Here is a 22019-nt window from a genome sequence, read left to right as displayed (position 1 = left end):
CAGCCCCATTAAGCCCCACACCCTGAATTCAACTCCATGGACAGTGTCCAGCTAAAAAGCTCTGCTAGGGAAACGAGGTGTAGCTGGAACTTCTCTGTCCTCCTTGTGCTGCCCCTAACCCTGTTCCAGGGTCTTCCCCAATCCTTGGGAGCTGATCTACGGGTCTTGCAGGGGACATATGGGGAGAGGAGAGGGCAGGGAAATCCAATTGGGCAGCTGAAAGTCCTTGCAGTTGTGGAACTGTTCAGTCAAATACTGTCCCACGAGCTTCTTATAGCTGACACCCCTGTGGAGTTGTCCTGCTTTGAGTGGCTTTCTCGACAGCATGAAATCTATGTGTGAGACAAGAGCAATGCCAGCGTTTAGCTCTTGATTAGAATTTGGCTGCCAAGCAGCCACTTCCACTGAATAAACCTTTTTCAGAGACAGCTAACTGTAATTTCCCCTGATTTATCTGTACAGTACAATTTAGAGTACAGGACTTAGAAAACATGACCAAAAAGCCTTTTAAGACTTGAGTCTGGAATACGATAATAAGACCACATCATTAGCCAATAAAGTAAGACTCAATTGCCTCTGCTGTCAAGTTTTGGAGAGTGGCGTTAAGGGCATTGTCAAGTTCATTTAGATACAAAATAAACACCAAGGGGGCAAGAATACAATCTTGCCCAAGGCAGGTCCAAGAGATGTTGCTGCCTGAGGCAGAGTAGCACTAGTATTCCCACCTCATACACATTAAGCACAAGGCCAGGTAAGGTATATTGGCACCTGAGGAAGAAGCTCCCCAAAGCACCTCTCCTACTTGCAGGCAGTAAGTATCTAATAATAATTAAATAACAATTAGCTGCCATTTTGTGACACCCCAAATCAGTTACCTCAGGTGGCTTCCCCACTTTGTCTAATAGTAGCGCTGGCCATGACCCTGCTTAACACCCCCAGACATTGTAATAATGCCAGCGAGTTGCACAATGTTACCACATTTAATTTGAAATGTGTTATTCCCATAGATAATCCTACTTTTTAAAATATACAACTTGATAAAAAGCCTTTCCTAACACACACCATTAGTTTTCTATGGAACTATAAAAGCTGTGCTTTCAAAAAGATGTGGAAGATTCAGTCTTCGTTGCCGCTGGACCTCACAGTTAACATGATTTTTTTTCTTTTTCATTGGATATATCTGCCAACCAGTGGCAACAATTCACACGTCTCATGATGTGAGCCGTCGTCCACAAAGCTTATGCTATAATCCATCTGTTAGTCTTTAAGGTGCCATGATATTGTTTCTTGTTGCTAAGAGTACAAACACATCTACCTTTCTGGCAGCTGTTGCTCTGGAATTTGTCACCGGTGCTCATTTTTGTCGCCAGATCACCTGCAGATGGTGCTGTTAATTCAGAAAGGCAGAGTTGTGAGGGATTATTGGCCTTAAAAAAAGAGGGGGGGGGGGACTCCACAAGCTTCACCTCTTGAGCCTCGCAAGAGAAAAACTTGCCATGCAGGTTTCAGCCCTTTCCAAGGATGGAGCCTATGATGTGGAACTAGTAAATCAATCACACTCTTTTATTCAGCTTAATTCATAGGAGATTCTGTCTAGCACACAGTGGAATGTATTTTCCCCCAATAGTAGTTTTAAAACCATAGTGTATAAGAGCTTCTGTTAAAATTCAGCATCTTTGCTTTTCTGTATTCCCAATGTGTGGCTTCTGTGACACATCTCATTTTCAGACTCTTTTACTGCAGTGAGAAATCCTGTTTCTGCAAAATGCCAGGCGAGACCAATAATTTCCCTTCTCTTCTCTCCCTCCATCTTTCTGATAATTGCCTCTCAGGCATCTGAAGGAGAAAGGACTCTTCAGCATCCGATGCTTGGCTACCTGCCATTCAGAAGTTCTCCAGTGTAGACTTCATGATGTTTCCTTGGCAGCCACAAAGGAGGTGGGAAATGTGCATTTAACATATGTCCAATCTATCTTCTCTTGTGGCTTACCTGACACTTTCCAATCTGTTTTTATTTAGCCAATGGGTCTCTGAGCAGCTTTTATACCTGTCTATACCTATTGCTGCCCAATATGCTCCTTATCTCTACTGGAAAAATAAGCAATTAATAAGCTGTGTATAACCTGCGCGGGGGAGGGGGCATTCAGCACAAAATAAATCCATGCAAGTTAATTAAATTTGCATGCATTTACTCACTTTCCACAAAGCTGTCTGCTTCTGAAACTTAAGCTCTCAGTGACTTTTTACTCTATTTTAGCAAGGAGAATGGCAATGGAGTGAAAGAATAAAGGTTGAGTTAGTATCCACGGAAGAGCTGAGGTCCCACTTTCCTGTCCACTGGGAGCCTGGCCCACTGAGTCACTTTAGAAGCCATCCTCGGATGCTTAATAGCTATCGTGATCTAGAAGGTCACTTAAAAATTTTTTTACTAAGTTTCTCTGGATGTCTAGAGTGAAAGCCAGATAACGCAACCTGTAGTTAGCAATCTTCAGAGGCTTTTTTTCTGTCCACCCTGCACCATACTTCTGTAGGGGTGCTTCCCCATGGCTTTCTATTATCTGTTCAGTGCTGCTGAGACATGCAAGTTTTGTCCAGAAAACGCCATCCTTATCAAAACACTGTCCCATATTATTTTCCCATATAATTTACTGTTTCAATGGAAAATCCAATAAGTAAAAACAAAAAAGCAAAACCATCGAAACAGCAAATCTGAATTTCCATATTTTTCCCTCTATAAGACGCACCCAGTTTTTAGAGGAGGAAAACAAGAAAGCAATGCAGAGCTTCTTGAGCAAAGAGGCAGGAGCACTCCGGCTGTGCTCAAGAGTCTTTACGTGGCTATCTCTGAAGCCAGGAGAGCAAGAGGGATCGGTGCGCACCGATCCCTCTTGCTCTCCTGGCTTCAGAGATAGCTGCGCAGCCTACATTCGCTCCATAAGACGCACACACATTTCCCCTTACTTTTTAGGAGGGGAAAAGTGTGTCTTATAGAGGGAAAAATATGGTAAATGGAGGAAATATATGGGGTGGCCTTTTGAAGAGGACAGGCATCATGTGGACCTTCTGAGAAACTTGTATACATGAGCAATGCACTGATAATGCCTCTTGTGTGTCTGGATGGAGAATATAGAGATGTGTATGCAGAAACTACCCTCCTGTTGTACAAAGGTAAATTTTACATCCATTGCTTCAAGTACTTTTGCCTCTGGCCCCTCACACTACCGTCATGAGGCCCTTGGAAAGTTTTTCAGAAGGGAATGCAGCCTTGGGCTGAAAAAGTTTCCTCATTCCTGAGCTATGGCCTCTGCATCTTGGATTCTGCCATGGTTTTATATAATTGTCAGGGGCTCAGGAGCAGAGGCACAGGGGAGAGAGGAAATGGAGAGTGAAGGGGAAGAATCTGAGGGCAGCGTAGGGGAGTATGAAAGTGGCCCGAGAGATTCCATGAGTCTCTCCAGCAAATCAGAAGATTCCCAGAGGGGGGCGCCGATGGCCAGGGCAAGGGGGGTCCCAGGGGGGACACACCAGAAGCAAGGGGCCAGCGGGGACCCCCAAAGCAGCAGCGGGAGAGCAGGACCAGCTCCTCCACCAGAGCGTAGTGAGGGGGAAGAGTCACATGTATCAGGGCCAGCTTCTCCTCCAGCAGGGAGAGAGGATGAGTCAGGCGTGGCCACGCCTCCATCGCAGAGTGAGGGAGAGTCAGGTGCAGCTAGCCTCCCCGAAGGGGGAAGCAGTGACAGGAGCAGTGTAATGGTCAGGAGGAAGGTGGCCGGCTGGGCGCGCGCGCCAAGTTCGAATGTACAGGCGCGCGGCACAGCAGGAAACCCGGATGGGGAACCAGGTCCTAAAGCCCGCCGGAGGGAGGGGGAGGACTCAGGAGACTCAGCGTCAGAAGAGTCTAGGAGAGGCGAGACCCCAGCGGACAGGCGGGCCCAGAGGAGAAGAGAGCAGAGGAAGAGGTGGAGCAAGGCTAGAGTCTTAAACTGGTGTCTGGGGGGAGGAGATTTAGATGGAGCTTCGGCGGTCTAGAGTTTGAGACGTAGAGCTGCGCGCCGCGGCTGTGAAAGCGAAACTGTGCTTCAATAAAGACTGTTTTATATAACAACGAACTGGCGTTGGTCCTTTGTGAGCTGGGACCTGGGGCAGCTCTGACAATAATAAATATATTTTATGTATAAATGTAAGTGGCAAATATCTGTCTAAAATAAAGGAATGAAGAAGAAAGAGAAATGTATTTGGGTTCTTGTACGCAAATACCCGTGAAGCATGTCAGTTACTGAGGACCCAAATGTGTATACTTCACTTAAAGCAGTGATTAGGAAAGGACTAGGGCCTTTCTGATGTATATCGGAGGTGGGTTCAAAGATACAGTTTAGTCATATTATGTAGCTTTCGTATCTGACCTGATGTACATGCATTTTGTACTTAGTTGCTGAATCCCAAATTCAGCATGTCTCACAGAAGAACCTGCAAGTCCAACCATGTGGATTCTGTCTCTTCTATCAACTGCATCTCTTTGTCTGAAATGCTTCCTCTATTTCCACCCAGAAAAAGGGAGAGCAAAAGCTGATCCGAGCTACCTACATTTCCCCAAACCCAAATACGTTATGTGCTGGACTCTGTGAGGCAGCCAATTCTTGGATTCTAGGGAGCTTATTTACCCAACGGCCGCTCTTAACAGCTTTGCTGTTTATTTGATCGCTTAATGGAGAGGTTTTTATTGTTCTCATTTTAAACCCTTCTAATAAAAAGCAGGAGGTAAAAGAAGCCACAGGGGCCATTTCTACACTTGCTCATTGTTTGATCAGCCGACTGGGCTGTTAACATAGCAAAGTTGGCAAGGCCATTAAGCCTTCTGTCATCTGCAGCAAATAATGGCTGGCCATTTGTGTAATTTGTGGTCTCTGGCTTCTCTCTGAAATTATCATGGATGTAGACTTGATTCCCTGTTAATGGGAAGGTTGGAGCATCTTCAAACTTTAATTATCTGAATGTGGGATTCAGTTCTGTGGGATTCAAACCCTCCCACTTTGCGAAACACAAGCAAAGTGTTGACGGCAGGGTGTCTGTTTATACACAGAAAGAAAAATGGATGGCTTACTTCTCTTCCAGAAATCCCCCCTTTTTTCGGTTCATAGTTTTAAAAAGTAATATAAGAAATTAGGACTGATAAATATTTACATCTCTTTTCAGGCATTGGCAGCTCACCCCCCATCTGTTAGGACATTCAGCTCCTGTTAAGTATTTTGTGTGTAAAAGTGAGGAAAGCTGCCCAGAGTGGCTGGGGCAACCCAGTCAGATGGGTGGGGTACAAATAATGATTTTTTGTTGTTGTCTCTCATGTGGAGCACAGCAGCAAAAGGTTCGTTAATTGCTCAAACCAGTGAGCAACTATTTATATTATTTTATTTATATTAAGCATTGATGCATGCATATGTTTTAAATGATGGTTAGGAGCTCCTGATTTAGTACTCTCCTTCCTTAAGTTAGATCTGCAGGTCGTGGTGCCCATTCAGATGGGGCCATTATCAAAACTGAAATAATTCCATGTTTCTCCTATTCATGATAGGAAGGCAATGCAGATGTACACTGCGAGTGACTCAACTTGATTGGCACATCCTGGTTTATTATCCACACTTCGATAAGAAGTGTGGCATTTTGTGGAAAATTACAAATAAATTGTCCTGCCTTTGGTTGGTATGTCAGCATTTGCAGCAGCAAACAGGATCACATGAATGCGCAAACGTTTCAGCTTGTAATGTTTCCATTGCCAGGTTAGCAACCTCCGGTCGAAAGTATCTCGGTTTGCTATTGGGACCCTAGCTGACCTCTTCAAGGCCATGAAGAAGCATATGGACCAAGAGGTTGAAGAGATTTCTCGGGTCCTTCTCCAGAAGGCAGGCGATTCTAGTGAATTCATCCAGAAAGCAGCTGATCAATGCTTGGATGTCATGGCGCAGAATGTGACTCCCTCACGAGCGATGGCTGCCCTCATGGCCAATGGAGTGAAGTACGTGAAGGGCCTTTTCCTCTGCATTCTTGTACTTCCTCAGTTATATCCGGACCAATTTCCTTCCCTCCAATTTTCCTAGATTTTTTTTTCTAGGCCCTCGCACCTCTTCTTCTTACCCATGACTTGTTCTTTTGAAGTAGAGTAGGGCTGCAATCACACTGGATAATAAGGCACCAGGATCATGTCCCTGGGGGGTAAACTTTCAGGGGATGCATGACAATGATGGGCGGGGCTGGAGTCCAAAATGTGTGTGGTCACCCCATGCGCTCTCCCTCCCCCTCCCCCTCTCCATCTTCTTCCTTGCTTATGGTTTGCCAGAGCTGAGGCAAAACACTCTCGCCAGAGATCTGAACTGATGGCTTACAGAGGGCTGCTCCCCCTCCTTCTACCACTCCATCTGTTTCAGCTGCCCCCTTTCCACTTTCCTGCTCCCGTCCTCCTTTTCTGCCTGCATGAAGTTAAGCCAAGTGTCACATTCGGGTTTCCCACCCATGCAAGCCAGTTTGCCAGTTAGGGTCAGAACTAGCTGGGTTGGGGTATTTTGGCTGAGGCAAGCTGGGGTAGCTGCCAGGCGCCCAGCTCTTTTTTTCACTTTGCAGTATAAGAAAAGAAGAGGTCTCATTCTTAGGACCACTGTGTTTGCAGCCACCGTAACCCCCTCATCCGGAAATGTGCGGCTGAACACTTGCTGACCATCGTGGAGCAGATTGGGGCAGAGAAACTGCTCTCGGGCAACCGGGAGAGTACAGAGCTTCTGGTGCAGACACTGGTCAAACTTGCTCAAGACTGCAATCAAGACACAAGGTAAACTGCCAGCCAAACAGCTGAGAGTCTTTGAATGCATTTCATTGCAAGCTGAGATGGACCAGCCTTTCTCAACATATTGCCCTCCAAATGTTTTGGCCTTCCATTCCAATCAGTCCCAGCTAGCATGGCCAATGGCCAGGTAGGGCGGGAGTGGTTTATTTATTCATTCATTTCATGAAATTCATATGCCACTCGATTGTAAAAACAAAAACTAAAAAACAAAACCAACAACAACAGCTACCCCAAAGAGGTTTGCAAAAAGAATCTGAACCCTGATCTCCCAGGTCTGCTCTAGTCCAATACTCTCATCGCTAGAGCACATTGATACATACATTCATTTTTATTATGAATGAGTGCTGGCAATGAAAAGCGTTCTTGCTGTCTTGAATTATGGTATACTTCCTTCAGAATCTGTGGTGGTTCTATTTTTCTGAATTATTTTGTGATTTGTCTTTTGTAGACATTTATATTTTACTCATTAATTGTGTATTTAATTATATTAATTGTGTGTGTTAAATAATAGTAACTATATTGTGAACACTTTGATTTACAATGTGGAAATTTAATTCAGTGTGTGGCTCACGGGTTCTGTATCGAAGTACTATCGTGGCCCACTTGGCCTGAGAGGTTGGACCACCCTGAACCAGACCAATGCCACTTTCTGAAACAGAGTCACAATTTTGCCATCAAATGTTCTTAATTAACTTTTACCTCCCTGTGCTAGATTTTATGGCCGGAAGATGCTGAACATCCTTATGTCCCATTCAAAATTTGATGGGTATTTGAAGCAGTGTCTACCGTCACATGACTTGCGTGATGTCATGGCTGCAATTAAGCAGAAAGTGAGTATGGAGGGGCACAGAATGTGTTGGGAAGATTTGGTGTTTTATTTCCTCTTTCTCTGTTTTTGTTTTTATTTAGATTATTATTTTTTTATCTTACTGTATTATGAAAAAGCTTTAATAAAATCTCTTTATAAGAAATATTTGCGCTGAAAGTGGAATCAGAAGATCAAATATATTTCATCCTTTGGTAAATAAAAATTAAGGGCTGGATCCAAGCTCAATCATGTTCAGAGCAAGACATATGAAATCTCTCAGACTTGTTAGGACCAGCAGCAAAGCTCTGCAGAATGCCTCTTTTCTTACCAAGTTGGCAAGAGGGGAGGCATCCCACCACCCAGCTTTGCTACTGGGCGGGAAGGAAGCTTTGGAAACTGATTCTCCTTCAAGAGAAGTGCTTTCTAAAGCTCCCCTCCCTACTGTAGTCTGGTGGGCTGGCAAGGCTTGACGAAGCCTTCTCTGAACCTCATGCCCCTCTCCACTGTGGGGGTGGCAGGGGGTGTTTTGCCTCCAGTGCTGAAATGTCTCAGGCCACCCCTGTGCACTCACATCCTGCCTGCAGGCTTCCCACAGGCATCCGATTGGCCGCTGTGAGAAAACACGATGCTGGAATAGATAGGCCATTGGCATGATCCAACAAAGATTTTCTTAGGATCTTAAGCATATGTTTGTGCCCATACATCTCCTCTTCAAATGTTACAGGAGAAGTTTGAAAATACTGCAACTTGTCTATGTGTAATTTCACTCTTTGTTAAAATGCCTATATCAGGGGTCACACAACTTCCCAAGCACCCCTGATTTTGATGGCAGCCATAGTGAAACGAAAGCATATTTAAAGCAGGCACAGTGTGGATTGCTCCCTCCCAAGTCTTCAGTTTGATCGAGTGCAGAGGGGGCTATAAGCCTCCCAATCCAGCTCCTTTCTATGGAGAAGAAGAAGAGTTTGGATTTGATATCCCGCTTTATCACTCCCCTTCAGGAGTCTCAAAGCGGCTAACATTCTCCTTTCCCTTCCTCCCCCACAACAAACACTCTGTGAGGTGAGTGGGGCTGAGAGACTTCAGAGAACTGTGACTGGCCCAAGGTCACCCAGCAGCTGCATGTGGAGGAGCGGGGACGCGAACCCGGTTCCCCAGATTACGAGTCCACCGCTCTTAACCACTACACCACACTGGCCCTCTGGAGGGTGTGTGTGTGCCTGTGTGTTTGAATAAGAGAGCGGGGCCAGAAACAGCCACTGGGGCCACACCACTACACCACACTGGCCCTCTGGAGGGTGTGTGTGTGCCTGTGTGCTTGAATAAGAGAGCGGGGCCAGAAACAGCCACTGGGGCCACACCAACCACTGGACTGTAGTGCTTGGAGGCCAGTGTGGCCTTTGACTCAAGAAAGCTTAACCACTCCTGGCCTATGCATTTCTCTATGCAGGGATTAGAAGACCAATCTTCTCAAGCTCCTTCTGCCAAAAGCCACAGAGGGTCGAAGAGCAGCAGTCTGACAACCTCACTGGACAGCCTGCCTTCAGAGGAAAGGTATGGAGCACCCCTTGGCTCTACTAAACTACTCTGCATGCTCAGAGCTGTTTTTCTTTTTGCTATCTTTTAGCATGATATGTTTTCGTGGGATCCATTGTGGTTTCCTTCATTCAATAAAAATGTCTGCTGAAAAGGCCCTTGATTGTGTTACTGAATGAAATTACCAGAAGCATGTGCTGTCCATCCCCATGAATCCTAGCTCCTTGCTCTCTATACCTTAGACAGGACCTTCCTGATTTCCTCCACCTCAGCCTTCTTTCACTTTCCCCGCTTCCATTTAGGAGTATAGCATCTAGATCAAGGGAAGTAATAGTGCCACTGTATTCTGCTCTGGTCAGACCTCACCTGGAGTACTGTGTCCAGTTCTGGGCACCACAGTTCAAGAAGGACACTGACAAACTGGAACGTGTCCAGAGGAGGGCAACCAAAATGGTCAAAGGCCTGGAAATGATGCCTTATGAGGAACGGCTAAGGGAGCTGGGCATGTTTAGCCTGGAGAAGAGGAGGTTAAGGGATGATATGATAGCCATGTTCAAATATATAAAAGGATGTCATATAGAGGAGGGAGAAAGGTTGTTTTCTGCTGCTCCAGAGAAGCGGACACGGAGCAATGGATCCAAACTACAAGAAAGAAGATCCCACCTAAACATTAGGAAGATCTTCCTGACAGTAAGAGCTGTTCGACAGTGGAATTTGCTGCCAAGGAGTGTGGTGGAGTCTCTTTCTTTGGAGGTCTTTAAGCAGAGGCTTGACAACCATATGTCAGGAGTGCTCCGATGGTGTTTCCTGCTTGGCAGGGGGTTGGACTCGATGGCCCTTGTGGTCTCTTCCAACTCTATGATTCTATGATTCTATGATTTTTTTGCCAGTCATCTTCCACTTTGGCACATCCGATAACTTTACAGCCAAAGTGAATTAAGTATGTGGGTTCAGTAAATTAAAACTTTTGCTTCGGTGCATTATATGTTTTGAATTTCAAAAATTGTGTTGGTGCTGAGTTAGGGATGGAGGAAAAATTCATTTCAGCTTGCATACAAAGGTGAACCTGCTCAATTGGCCCTTCCCAAAACAACTGAAGAACTGAAACACAGCTGTCTTTCAGCGTATGCAGTTATTAATGTTTTGCAGGACAGTTCTCCAACTGAGTAATGTGTACCAAAAATGCAGATACTAAAGTGTGTATAACATACATATATTCAAGAAAATAACATACAAAAAGCCATTAAATTATGAAAATTGTGTACAAAAATATATAGCAGGCAAAACTGCATATAACAGTGTGTGTATTAGGACAAATTCACACTAAGACATGTATGAATTTTCATGAGGATTTTTTTTTGAACAACCACAAACTGATGTGGAAACGTGGAAGAACAGAAGCTATGATTGAAAAAAATGAGAAACAGAAACAGACAATTCCCCCACTCCTAGTCATGAGAGCAATGTAATTGGGCAATGTAATTGAGTGCTGTCATTTAAGTACTATGAATGCATAACACAATGAATAAACCTTTGGTTCTCAATGCCAGCTCTGTCCCAGATGTCCTAAGCATCCCGCAGTCGGTGGCTCGCCGCTCGTCGCTTCGCAGCATCGAAATGATGGAGCAGCTCAAGGAGCTGAACAAGATGCTGGTGGCGAAGGAATTCCAGATGCGAATGGAGGGAGTGGCGTTGCTAATGGAGCACTGCAAGAACAACCCCCAGCTTGTGTCCTCAAATATCATACAGGTACTTGGATGCCATACATTTGGGTGCCAGTAGCCTTAATACAGGTGACCCATTCGCTGAGATTAGGTTGGGCCATCTTAATCCTGATTCCCTACTCAGTTTAACTGATGGGCGAACTATGTATTATGTGAGATACATGGCTGTGCCTTTAAGCACAGATTGGTAGTGTAATGGGGGAAGGAGGTTTAATCCTTGGCCCTACTGTGGTTGTGATCCAGATTTGGGGGCTCTGTACCTGTAAGTACAATAAAAGAGATCCAAATGGATTATGGTTACAGTGGGGAGTAAAGTTTCTGAGCCTCCCCCCTGTTGGGAAGCTGTGTACGTGCAGCTACTCACACAGAGGCAATTAAGGTTTGGCAGACAGCCAGAAGGTCATGTGAAGGAGTAAGTCTGCCTGGTGATAACAGAGACATAAAGACTGCTCCCTGATTAGTCAAGCTCTCTCAAGGGAGTGATAATTAATGGCCTACTAATTGGAATGTGTTAGTTCTGGAGTTCAGTGTTCAGAGTTCTGTGTGTCAGTGTAGGAGTTGTGAGTCGTGTATGAGAGAGCTAGCTAAAGATCCGTATTCTGTTCCTGTAAATAGTCCACTGTATATAATAAACACCTAACTACAAGTTCCTGGTTCCTGCTTCGTCTATCCTGTTTGCAGCCAAGTCGCCAATTGCTTCTGTGGATTCTGCGTTTACTCTGCTAGGTCTGGCTAAGGTCCTGCAACTAGTCAGAAAGTTGCAAAAAACCAAATAGGTTTTGCCATGCTAATATTCCATTTTGAGTTACAGCCCCTTGCTAAGATCCCAGTGTGGATTGCTAGCGCTTAAATGCACAACTACATAGCTAATATAACATATATTTTGCCCTTATGTAAGGGCAATGTTCAATGTGCTGCTGTTTCTGAAGAACCTTCGTAGCAGTTGCTGCTTCTTGGCCTCCATCTCTCTGTAAACTGTGGAAAGAAGAGATCTTGGTTTCCAGGAACATAGTGTTTGTTTACAGGTTGTATAGAGGAGTTAAAAACAAAACAAAACTGGTTACATTCAAGAGGGCAAGGAGGCAGCTATAGAGTACCACACCCTATTAATAACCCAAAGAATCAATCAATCAATCAATCAATCAATCAATCAATCAATCAATCAATGCCCTCCCTTAACTACATGTTGCTGATCCTGGCTTGATTATTCCTTCACCATCATAGAGCTAACTTTTGTAAAACTTCCTCAACATAACGCAGTAAATTAGACAAGGATATCACCCTATCTCAAACCAAAATTATCCCCAGTTTTTTTAGTTTGGTTTGTTAGGAGCTATCTCTCCACTATGAGAAATGGTAGTACGTACAAAAAGAGGTTCTGATGGCTGTGAAGACACTATATTGAAATGTTTTGCTTCCATATGTAGACTTGTAACTGACTCTGTTTCTCCACTTTTCTGTGCTAACAGCGCAGTATGCTATTTACAGTAGGATTTACTTGTTCTTTTTTGTGTTAACAGATCTTTGATGCTTTTACTCCGAGACTTCAGGACTCGAACAAGAAAGTGAATCAGTATGCATTAGAGTCAGTTGCTTCCATGATCCCAATCCTCAGAGATGGTTTAAATCCAGTCCTGGTGTCTGTGGTGACTGTAGTCACTGACAACCTAAACTCAAAGAATTCTGGGATCTACAACGCTGCAGTGAAAGTGCTGGACAAAATGATTATTCATCTAGGTATTTATTAATTTATGTTTACCTTTCTATCACACCTTTATATTGCTTCCCACCAGAGATCAAGGCTGGAACCCATTTGCCTCCATAGAAGGCTCTCTTTTGAAGCTGCTTGTAGAGAAGACACTTCTAAAGCTAAAATGAAACATTTTAAAATAGTTTTTAAGTGTTTTAAAAATTATCTAAGACGAGGAGCAGCCATTGCTTGTTTATCTCAGAATCCAAATTGTGTAACTTGATATCTGAGTCTATAAGCTGACCTCATGGCTACAGCCTAATTTGGTTTTTGGGTTTCCCCCCCCTTTTCTTCATCTGCCTTACCCAGAGTTGGCTCAATATATTTTGCTGCCTGAGGAAGAAATGGAATTCTGTGTGCTGCCCCCTTTCAGGATACATTGTACCCATGGCCAGCCATGTTCCTTTGGCATCTGATGCAGAAAATCCTACTCCCACAAGCATTCCCCTTCTGAAGAGAAAAAAATATAGTAACAAACTCACAGAGCAACTCTAATGAAAGAAAACTGACATCATTTATGACAGCTTAAGTTTAATATTTTAGCCCTTTTGTTTGTTTACTGCTTATGGAGAGATGTGCTGATTTTTGTATTTTTTTAAACTGTGCTACTTTGGTTCTACTTTTCTCAACACAGAGTAAACCTGTTTCTGGAGCTGTAAATCTGCCACCTTTCCCCTGTGCTAAATTCTTACAAGAAAAGAAATGTTATGCATGTGGAATGACGGCAGACTTGGAGCTGAAATGAGAGATGACCTTTCAGTGAGGGTCACTAGGGGAAAATGTTGTGCTGCTGTCAGGGAATAACGCCTCATTAAAAGCTTGTACAGTGTGATTAAAGTGACTTGTCCTGGGTGATCTGTACAGTGGTACCTCAGGTTAAGTACTTAATTCGTTCCGGAGGTCCGTTCTTAACCTGAAACTGTTCTTAACCTGAAGCACCACTTTAGCTAATGGGGCCTCCTGCTGCTGCCGCACCGCCAGAGCACGATTTCTGTTCTCATCCTGAAGCAAAGTTCTTAACCTGAAGCACTATTTCTGGGTTAGTGGAGTCTGTAACTTGAAGCGTATGTAACCTGAAGCGTATGTAACCCGAGGTACACTGTACTCAGTAGGAGCAGATACATTTGTGTATTGCTCTTGGTACTAGGGTGTTCAGAAAATATTGATTTCAAATAAAATTAGCTTTACGTTGAAGGCTGGACCAACATATGCATTACAACTGTGTCTAAGATGGAAGAGTAAATGCTATAATTTCAGATTTCAGGTGTGGATCCACATTTTTCATTGTTCAGTGTATAAAAATTTCCATGCATGTAGAAATTTAGGACACCAAGGGAAGAGGTTCTTGTCCTGCCATGCTGGTTTTCTACTCGCAGGAAATATGTTGGAGGATATTAAGAAATGTGATGTTTCACACCTGCAGTCTGAACCTGAACATTCTGCCCCCACAATCACATCTCATTCTGCAGCATGTGGAGAGATACAGCCCGAAAAGAGTCCTGAACATGCTTATTAGAAGGCAGGACTAAAGCCAGGACAGAAGCAAAGTATGGAACACTATGTAACTTACTTCTGAGCAAACATGTATAGGCTTACATAGTTAGGAGACTTTGACCTGGACCAGTGAGCATGTTTGAAAGGTAGAATCAAGGAGAACTATGGGCTAGGAGCGTGGGATGGGTTTAGAAGGTTAGAACAAACCAATGGGAAACACTTGAGACACGTAGCTTGGGTCTCAGCAGCATTTTCCATCACAGCAGTTCTTCATGTTAGCCTGCTAAACATGGATTTGCATTTCTGGTGGCTTTCAGCATGTTGAACCAGTCTTGTGAATGCTCTGCATGTGCTCAGATTGTAAGTTGCCATATCCTGGAAGTCCTTTCCAAAGCATGTTGGATGTGGAGAATGTTGAAATCCATGGAAATAGTTGACTTCTATGAAAATTGTCATGAAGCAGTTTTATGTTATAAAGGTAAAGGGACCCCTGACCATTAGGTCCAGTCGCGGACGACTCTGGGGTTGTGGTGCTCATCTTGCTCAACTGGGTACCAAATCCGATTTCTAACAAATGTACAGCTGAGAACACTTAGAGTCAGAGGCATAAATAGATAATAATAATAATAATAATAATAATAATAATAATAATAATAATAATAATTTTTTTATTTATACCCCACCCTCCCCAGCCAAGGCCGGGCTCAACCAATAATAAAACAAGTTGAATGAATACAACTTAAAAACAAGATTAAAATACAACATTAAAACATTAAAATGCAGCCTCATCACAGGAGGAGAAAGGAAAAAAGAAAGAGGGGGAGGGAATCAAATTGACTCCAAGCCAAAGGCCAGGCAGAACAACTCTGTCTTACAGGCCCTGTGGAAAGAAATCCGATCCTGCAGGGCCCTGGTCTCATGAGGCAGAGCGTTCCACCAGGCTGGAGCCAGTGTTGAAAAAGCCCTGGCTCTGGTTGAGGCTAATCTACCTTCCTTAGGGCCCGGGACCTCTAGGGTGTTGCTATTTATGGACCTTAAGGTCCTCCGTGGGGCATACTGGGAGAGGCGGTCCCGTAGGTACGAGGGTCCTAGGACGTGAAGTGACAACTTGTCACTTCAAGTATGAGCATGAAATGAATGAATGAATGAATGAGTGGGGATATCAATTGTTCATAGGAAGGTCACATGATGAGATTTGTTTACTAAGCCCCAGCATCTGGTGAAAAATATAGTGTACTAGGGTGAGGACAGCACATGGTCACATGACAAAGCTCGTTTCTATCAGTTTCCCACATTCTTCCACATACCCTTTGGTAATTGTACAAATGGACTTTTCCTGGTAAAAAGTCATGTGTCTCCATCCCCCAAAGTATTTTGTTCTTGTAGCTATCTGGACATCCTAGTGAGTTATTTTGCTCTTGAAGTGGGCGATAGTCCCACAAATAAGCTTCTTCTGCGCAGGTTCCATGGGAAGCCTTAAGTTATGAGTCTCAGCTAGCTCCTTCTCCTGTCTGTAGTCCATAAATATTCCCAGGCTGCACTCTTCTTTTGCAAAGGAAATTTATGGTTTGCTGAGTTCATTTCTGAAGAACAAACAAGCATAAATCCAGGTCTAAATGACGGCTTGTTCCAAACGTTGTTCTCCGTAGGCTGAAATTGCTGTTGCCAATAACTACACAACCAAGGACTGCTATAAATCCCAGGCCACGTGGATTTATGTTGGCAGTGGAAATGCAGTGTTGGGTGGGTAGGCAAGGCATACTATAGGGTGATCAAGAGTCAGGACTGAAGTTGGAGCTAGCATACATGTTTCCTAGTCGGTTTGCTAATTTTCTTATAGGACAGATTTTCTAAGGACAGACTGTGCGTGTGTGAAGGAGAATGGCCACTGTGTTTGAGGTCAGAAATGAATTTACTCCATGTTCTGATTTCTTGGTGACTGTGGAGCATATGGGCAGTCATCTAGAATCTTGAATTCTTTGCGTCCAGTCCAGACAAAGACAGTCCCAACCAACAGTCAGAGGCAATACCAGTACAAGTAGAGAGGGTGCTGTTGCACTCAGGATCTGCTTGTGGCCATCCCATGGCCATCAGGTTGGTCAGTGTTAAAACAGAATGCTGGACTAGATAGACCTTTGGGCTCCTCTTACATTCTTATAAAAAAAAGGTAAAGGTACCCCTGCCCGTACAGGCCAGTCGTGTCCAACTCTAGGGTTGTGCGCCCATCTCACTTAAGAGGCCAGGGGCCAGCGCTGTCCAGAGACACTTCCGGGTCACGTGGCCAGCGTGACGAAGCTGCTCTGGCGAGCCGGCACCAGCGCAGCACACGGAAACGCCATTTACCTTCCCGCTGTAAAGCGGTCCCTATTTATCTACTTGCACTTAGGGGTGCTATCGAACTGCTAGGTGGGCAGGAGCTGGGACCGAAAGACGGGAGCTCACCCCGCCGCAGGGATTCGAACCGCCGACCATGCGATCGGCAAGCCCTAGGCACTGAGGTTTCACCCACAGCGCCACCCGCGTCCCCTTATTCTTATACTCTGTTCTTAATTTCCACAGAAATTAAATTAATTTCCACAGAAAGTGCAACACGTGTTGTCTTCACACATTACTCATGGGGAGAAGGTTAAAATGGTGGCAGTGGCTATGGGGGCCATGCACCCCAAAGCCACGCTGTTCCTCCTGCCCCTCCTGCATTTATCATGACTTGTGTAGTGAGGAGCCTTCCTTAACTTGAGGAGGCTCCCTGTGCAATTTAGAAAATGGAGTTCCCAAGGATTGGTTTTGGGACCTGTGCTTTTTAATTTGTTCATCATACATCTAGAGCTAGTGGTGATCAGTGAAGGTGGCCATGTTTGCTGATGATACCCAAATGTTCTGGAAACCCAAAGCCAAAAAAAGATTGCGAAGAGCGACAAAAGGACGAAACTGAGTGAAAGGGCAAAAAAATGGCAAATGCAATTCAGTGTAAACAAGTGTAAAGGGATGCATGTCAGGGCAAAATAATAATAATAATAATAATAATAATAATAATAATAATAATAATAATAATAATAATATCATCACCATGGAACTGTAGCAGATAGCTTGATATTGATGGTATTGATATTGATGGTTGAACCAGTGTGCAGCAGTTGTGAAAAAGGCAAATTCCATGTTTGGGATGATTAGGAAAGGAAGTAAAAAAAAGAACTGCTAGTATCAAAACAAACAAAACTGTGGTACAACCACATTTGGAATTCTGTATACCATTCTGGTCACCTCACTTTAAAAAAAGATATTGTGAAATTGGAAAAGTTCAGAAAAGGACAACCAGAATAATCAAGGGTAGATCAACTTCCCTATGTGGAAAGTTTACAGAGTTGGGGGCTTTTGTGTTTAGAGAAAATAAAGTAAGAGGTGACATAAATTTATAAAATTATGCCTAGATGGAGAAAATGGATAAAGTTCTTCTCCCTGACTCATAACACACCAGAGCATATTGATATCCAATGAAGCTGAACGCTGGAAGATTTAGGACAGAGAAAAGGAAGTACTTTTCCAAACAGTGAATAGTTAAACTGTGAAATTTGCTCTCACAAGAGGCAGCGATGGCCACCAAGTTGGATGGCTTTAAAAGAGGAACAGACAGATTCATGGAGGAATAAGGCTATGAGTGGCTACTAACCTTCATGGATATGTTCTGCCTCCACAACTGGAGGTAGCATGCTTCTGAATACCAGTTGCTGGAAACCGCAGGAGGGGAGGGTGTGGTCACACTCAGATCTTGCTTGTAGGCTTCCCATAGGCATATGGTTGACCAATGTGAGAACAGGATGCTGGTCTAGACAAGTCACTTGCATGATCCGGTAGGCTGTTCTTAGGACAGCTGTTTCAGAAAAGTTGCAGCTTCTGCGAAACTCAGCTGACATAAGATAGAAGGATGTCTCATACTGTCTCATACTGAGGTCCACTTAGAGCGGTATGGCTTATTCATTTCTGACCGTCGTCATTGGCTGTGAAGGTAACAGACAGAACGTATTTACCTGCCTCTTAATCAGAATCACCAGATTTTTAAAGCTGGGACCTTAAACATGCAAATCATGTGCAATGCCATTGAGTTCTGGCTCATCCTCTCTAGAATGCCATCTTAATTGCTGCATGTGTCTGTCAAAATCAGTGAACAAGGACATACATAGTGACATGCATTTACTGGGCTGCCTCTAGATTATGAATCTCCCTTCCCCCAGGCAGTCACTTTTACAGTATCTTTTGGAAGCAGTGTAAAGTATTTCTATTTGGACTAGCTTTTAACAGCCAGGGTGATGCTTTAGCACATTTTATAATGTGTTTTCTTTTACTTGATGTTGATATTATTATTATTATTATTATTATTATTATTATTATTATTATTATTATTATTAAAAAGGTAAAGGTACCCCTGCCCGTACGGGCCAGTCTTGACAGACTCTGGGGTTGTGCGCCCATCTCACTCAAGAGGCCGGGGGCCAGCGCTGTCCGGAGACACTTCCGGGTCACGTGGCCAGCGTGACAAAGCTGCATCTGGCGAGCCAGCGCAGCACACGGAAACGCCGTTTACCTTCCCGCCAGTAAGCGGTCCCTATTTATCTACTTGCACCCGGGGATGCTTTCAAACTGCTAGGTTGGCAGGCGCTGGGACCAAGCAATGGGAGCGCACCCCGCCGCGGGGATTCGAACCACCGACCTTTCGATTGGCAAGCCCTAGGCGCTGAGGCTTTTACCCACAGCGCCACCCGCGTCCCTATTATTATTATTATTATTATGCAATTCTGGAATATATAGTTGTCCACTTGTTCTTTTTAATTTGCAATCCACTTTTAGCTCAATGATGAGTATGATGGAGTTTTAAGTAAATACAAAAAGAATGTGGAAAGTTTTTGGTTTGTTTTTTTCAAAAAGAGTTTACCTCCCAGGTCCCTTAAACATTTGCCCCTTCACAATTCGTAGCAGTCAAGAATCAACTGGAAAAAAGCAAAGCTAAGAAAACAGAAAACAGAAAATCCATTTTTGGTTTGACACTCTCTGTTTTCTGATGGTGATGATGTGTGTGCAGAGCCAGACAACATTGTTATTTCGGTGATGAATGAAAAGAATAGTTGCTGGCTTCAGCAGGATGAAGAAGTGCTTTGAAATGCTAATATAAGAAATAGAAGAGATGTGCAAAGTATTCATTATTGATGATCATTCACTTATTAGTACAGTATCCATAAAGACTTTACTTCACCTTTAAAACTGCCTTTGAAATTCAATTTAAACCAAGCACAATACATGTGTACTCCCCCTTTTCCCTTTGTCGTTCTGAAAAGAGCACCAACATGTAATGGAAAGGTGTTTAACCAGATCTCTTTTCAGTAGAGGCAAAGAAAAGGGATGTGCTGTAGGGAAGCAAAGCTTACCTTTACCTGCACCTAGGGATGGGAGAGAAATTGGATTCAATTCACATTTAAAGGCGAATCTACCCAATTCACAATTCCTGAAGCAATAAAACAAACTGAAACACATCTAGTTTGGGAGATCTGCTCATCTCGGGATTTTGCAGTGCAATTCTACAAGCAAGTCATGTGTACAGTTATGCATATACTAGGGTAAAGTGTACATAAAAATGCATATAAGTGAAAATAGCATACAAACATGCATTATCAGGGAAAGCTGCATTCAAAAATGTGTTAGGAAAAATCCACACTAAACTGCTAGTGAATTTTCATGAGGACTTTAAAAAAAAATATTGGGGGAAAGGTGGAGAACTGAATTTGAGATTGAAAAAATGAGAATTTGAGAGATCCGCTTTTCTCTAGATACAGATAACTTTCTGTCTCTTTCTGAAGGCAGCCCTGTATAGGGAATATTTCAATGTTTGATGTTTGATGAATCTTTTATATTTGTTTGAAACCACATGGAGTAGCTGGGGCAACCCAGTCAGATGGGGGCGGGGGAGAAATATTAAAGTTGTTGTTGTTTATTTTCTTGGTTTATAACAATGTCCAGACAATGTGTTTCTGTCCCTTTCAGATAATCTGCTTCTGCTTCAAACATTTGCCAGCAGGGTGCGCTTCACCAGTGGTCGAGCTCTGCAGGGGATCACAGACCACCTGTCAGGTAACAAATGACTTCACTAAACTGCAGTACCCATGGCAATGAACAAAGCAATAGCTTGTATAACAGCAGGAGGCAAAGGGCTTCTTTCTTCACAGCACAATTTCTTTTATTGTCGTTTACACCTTTTTGAAGTGGAAGTGAGGACTGCTTCTTGTCTTGTCTTTAGAGCGCGCGCACACACGCACACACACACACACACACACACACACACACATATAATCATTATACAGTCTACTGTAACATATGAAGCAGAAAACTGGTTTAATCATATAAGTAATTTCATTGTCCCCGAGAGGGGGCAATGACAATAAAGATATTATTATTATTATTATTATTATTATTATTATTATTATTATTATTATTATTATTATTAAACTACCAACAAGGAAATCAAATAACAATTTGTTTGTAAAGCCACATTAAACCACAGTTTCCTAGTTCAATTGTAATGAGAAACTGGTTTAAGAAACTGGAAGTTTTCTATTGTGGGTCATGAGGGAGGTAAAAGGCAAAGGTAAAGGACACCTGGACAGTTAAGTCCAGTCAAACGTGACTATAGGGTGCAGCACTCATCTTGCTTCAGGTCGAGGGAGCCGGTGTTTGTCCACAGACAGCTTTCTGGGTCATGTGGCCAGCATGACTAAACCGCTTCTGGCACAACAGGACAGCGTGACGAGTGCCAGAGCGCATGGAAATGCCTTTTACCTTCCTGCCACAGTGATACCTATTTATCTACTTGTACTGGCATGCTTTCGAACTGCTAGGTTGGCAGGAGCTGGGAGAGAGCAAAGGGAGTTCACTCTGTTGCACGGATTCGAACCACTGACCTTCTGATCTACAAGCCCAAGAGGCTCAGTGGGTATCTTCATCCTCAGTCAAACAAACCATTGTTTATTAGTTTCTTACATTCAAACTGGGTCACTTTTATGCACACACATGAGAGAATAATCATTTCAAAAAGCACACCTGTGCCTTTTAAATGTAAACTACAAAGCCACTTGCCACAGAAGCAGAAATTGTGACCACATTCCCAATGAATTTCTGATACTAGACCTGAGATCAGACTTTCTGTATTGTGACCCCACAGAACAGACTCAAGCCCCCAGACATGAAAGCAGCTCTCCTAATATCAAAGGTTTCAGTAAATTTTCCATCAGACATTTTGATTTTTTGCAATCAACCTTTGACTCAAAAACTTGTTAAATCATTCTTTGTGAGCCCCTGACCACATGGCAGGACTCATAGAGCGCTTGTCGCTTCCTCATCAGATATCACCCAAAGGTCATTGGTGTCATGGGAGTTTGACCCATCATGTACCCGTTAAGAGTTGCAGTCTGTGAATTTGATATGGCCATTTCAGACAGCTCAATACACGAAATAAATAACCAAGCCATCTATCATGGCATAGGTCACTAAAACCCAACAGCGTTCTAGAGCTATATATTTCCTGAGGAAACGTAGCATCAAAGTCTCTGGTTTCTAAGAATGATGGTCACTTAAGACCAGGAGCTCTTCCATTTAGTAACATTTACCTAATGAGAAAAGTCATCTATTCTATCTATCATTTTCTGTACTCTGCTTCCAGAGACTATAGCCAAATGCATTTTTTATACAGTGAAAATGAACGGTAGTGGAAAAATTGAAGAGTTATCAGGCATTGGGGTGTAGGATGTATGTGTTTATGCTTACCTAATTAATTGTGAGAGGTGGAAAAAGCATAATAAGAGTAGCACAATTCTCCATGCACACAGGTCAGTA

The 22019-nt window shown here is 43.4% G+C and overlaps 1 protein-coding gene across 1 annotated transcript in view; it reads left to right on the top strand.

The window, feature by feature from the left end:
- TOGARAM2 (TOG array regulator of axonemal microtubules 2) overlaps positions 1-22019 on the top strand; it is a 77422-nt gene that overhangs the window by 54168 nt on the left and 1235 nt on the right. Inside the window, exons 12-19 of the mRNA XM_028724458.2 lie at positions 1833-1938; positions 5775-6010; positions 6659-6817; positions 7545-7662; positions 9091-9194; positions 10727-10925; positions 12421-12637; positions 20175-20261. Of these exons, the coding sequence (XP_028580291.2) occupies positions 1833-1938; positions 5775-6010; positions 6659-6817; positions 7545-7662; positions 9091-9194; positions 10727-10925; positions 12421-12637; positions 20175-20261 (1226 nt within the window). The remainder of the gene's footprint in view (positions 1-1832; positions 1939-5774; positions 6011-6658; positions 6818-7544; positions 7663-9090; positions 9195-10726; positions 10926-12420; positions 12638-20174; positions 20262-22019) is intronic.

Source organism: Podarcis muralis, chromosome 3 (assembly GCF_964188315.1).
Source record: "Podarcis muralis chromosome 3, rPodMur119.hap1.1, whole genome shotgun sequence".
In the NCBI taxonomy this organism is placed as follows: domain Eukaryota; kingdom Metazoa; phylum Chordata; class Lepidosauria; order Squamata; family Lacertidae; genus Podarcis; species Podarcis muralis.
The sequence above is the reverse complement of the archived record's forward strand: the minus strand, read 5'-3'. Positions and strand labels throughout refer to the sequence as shown.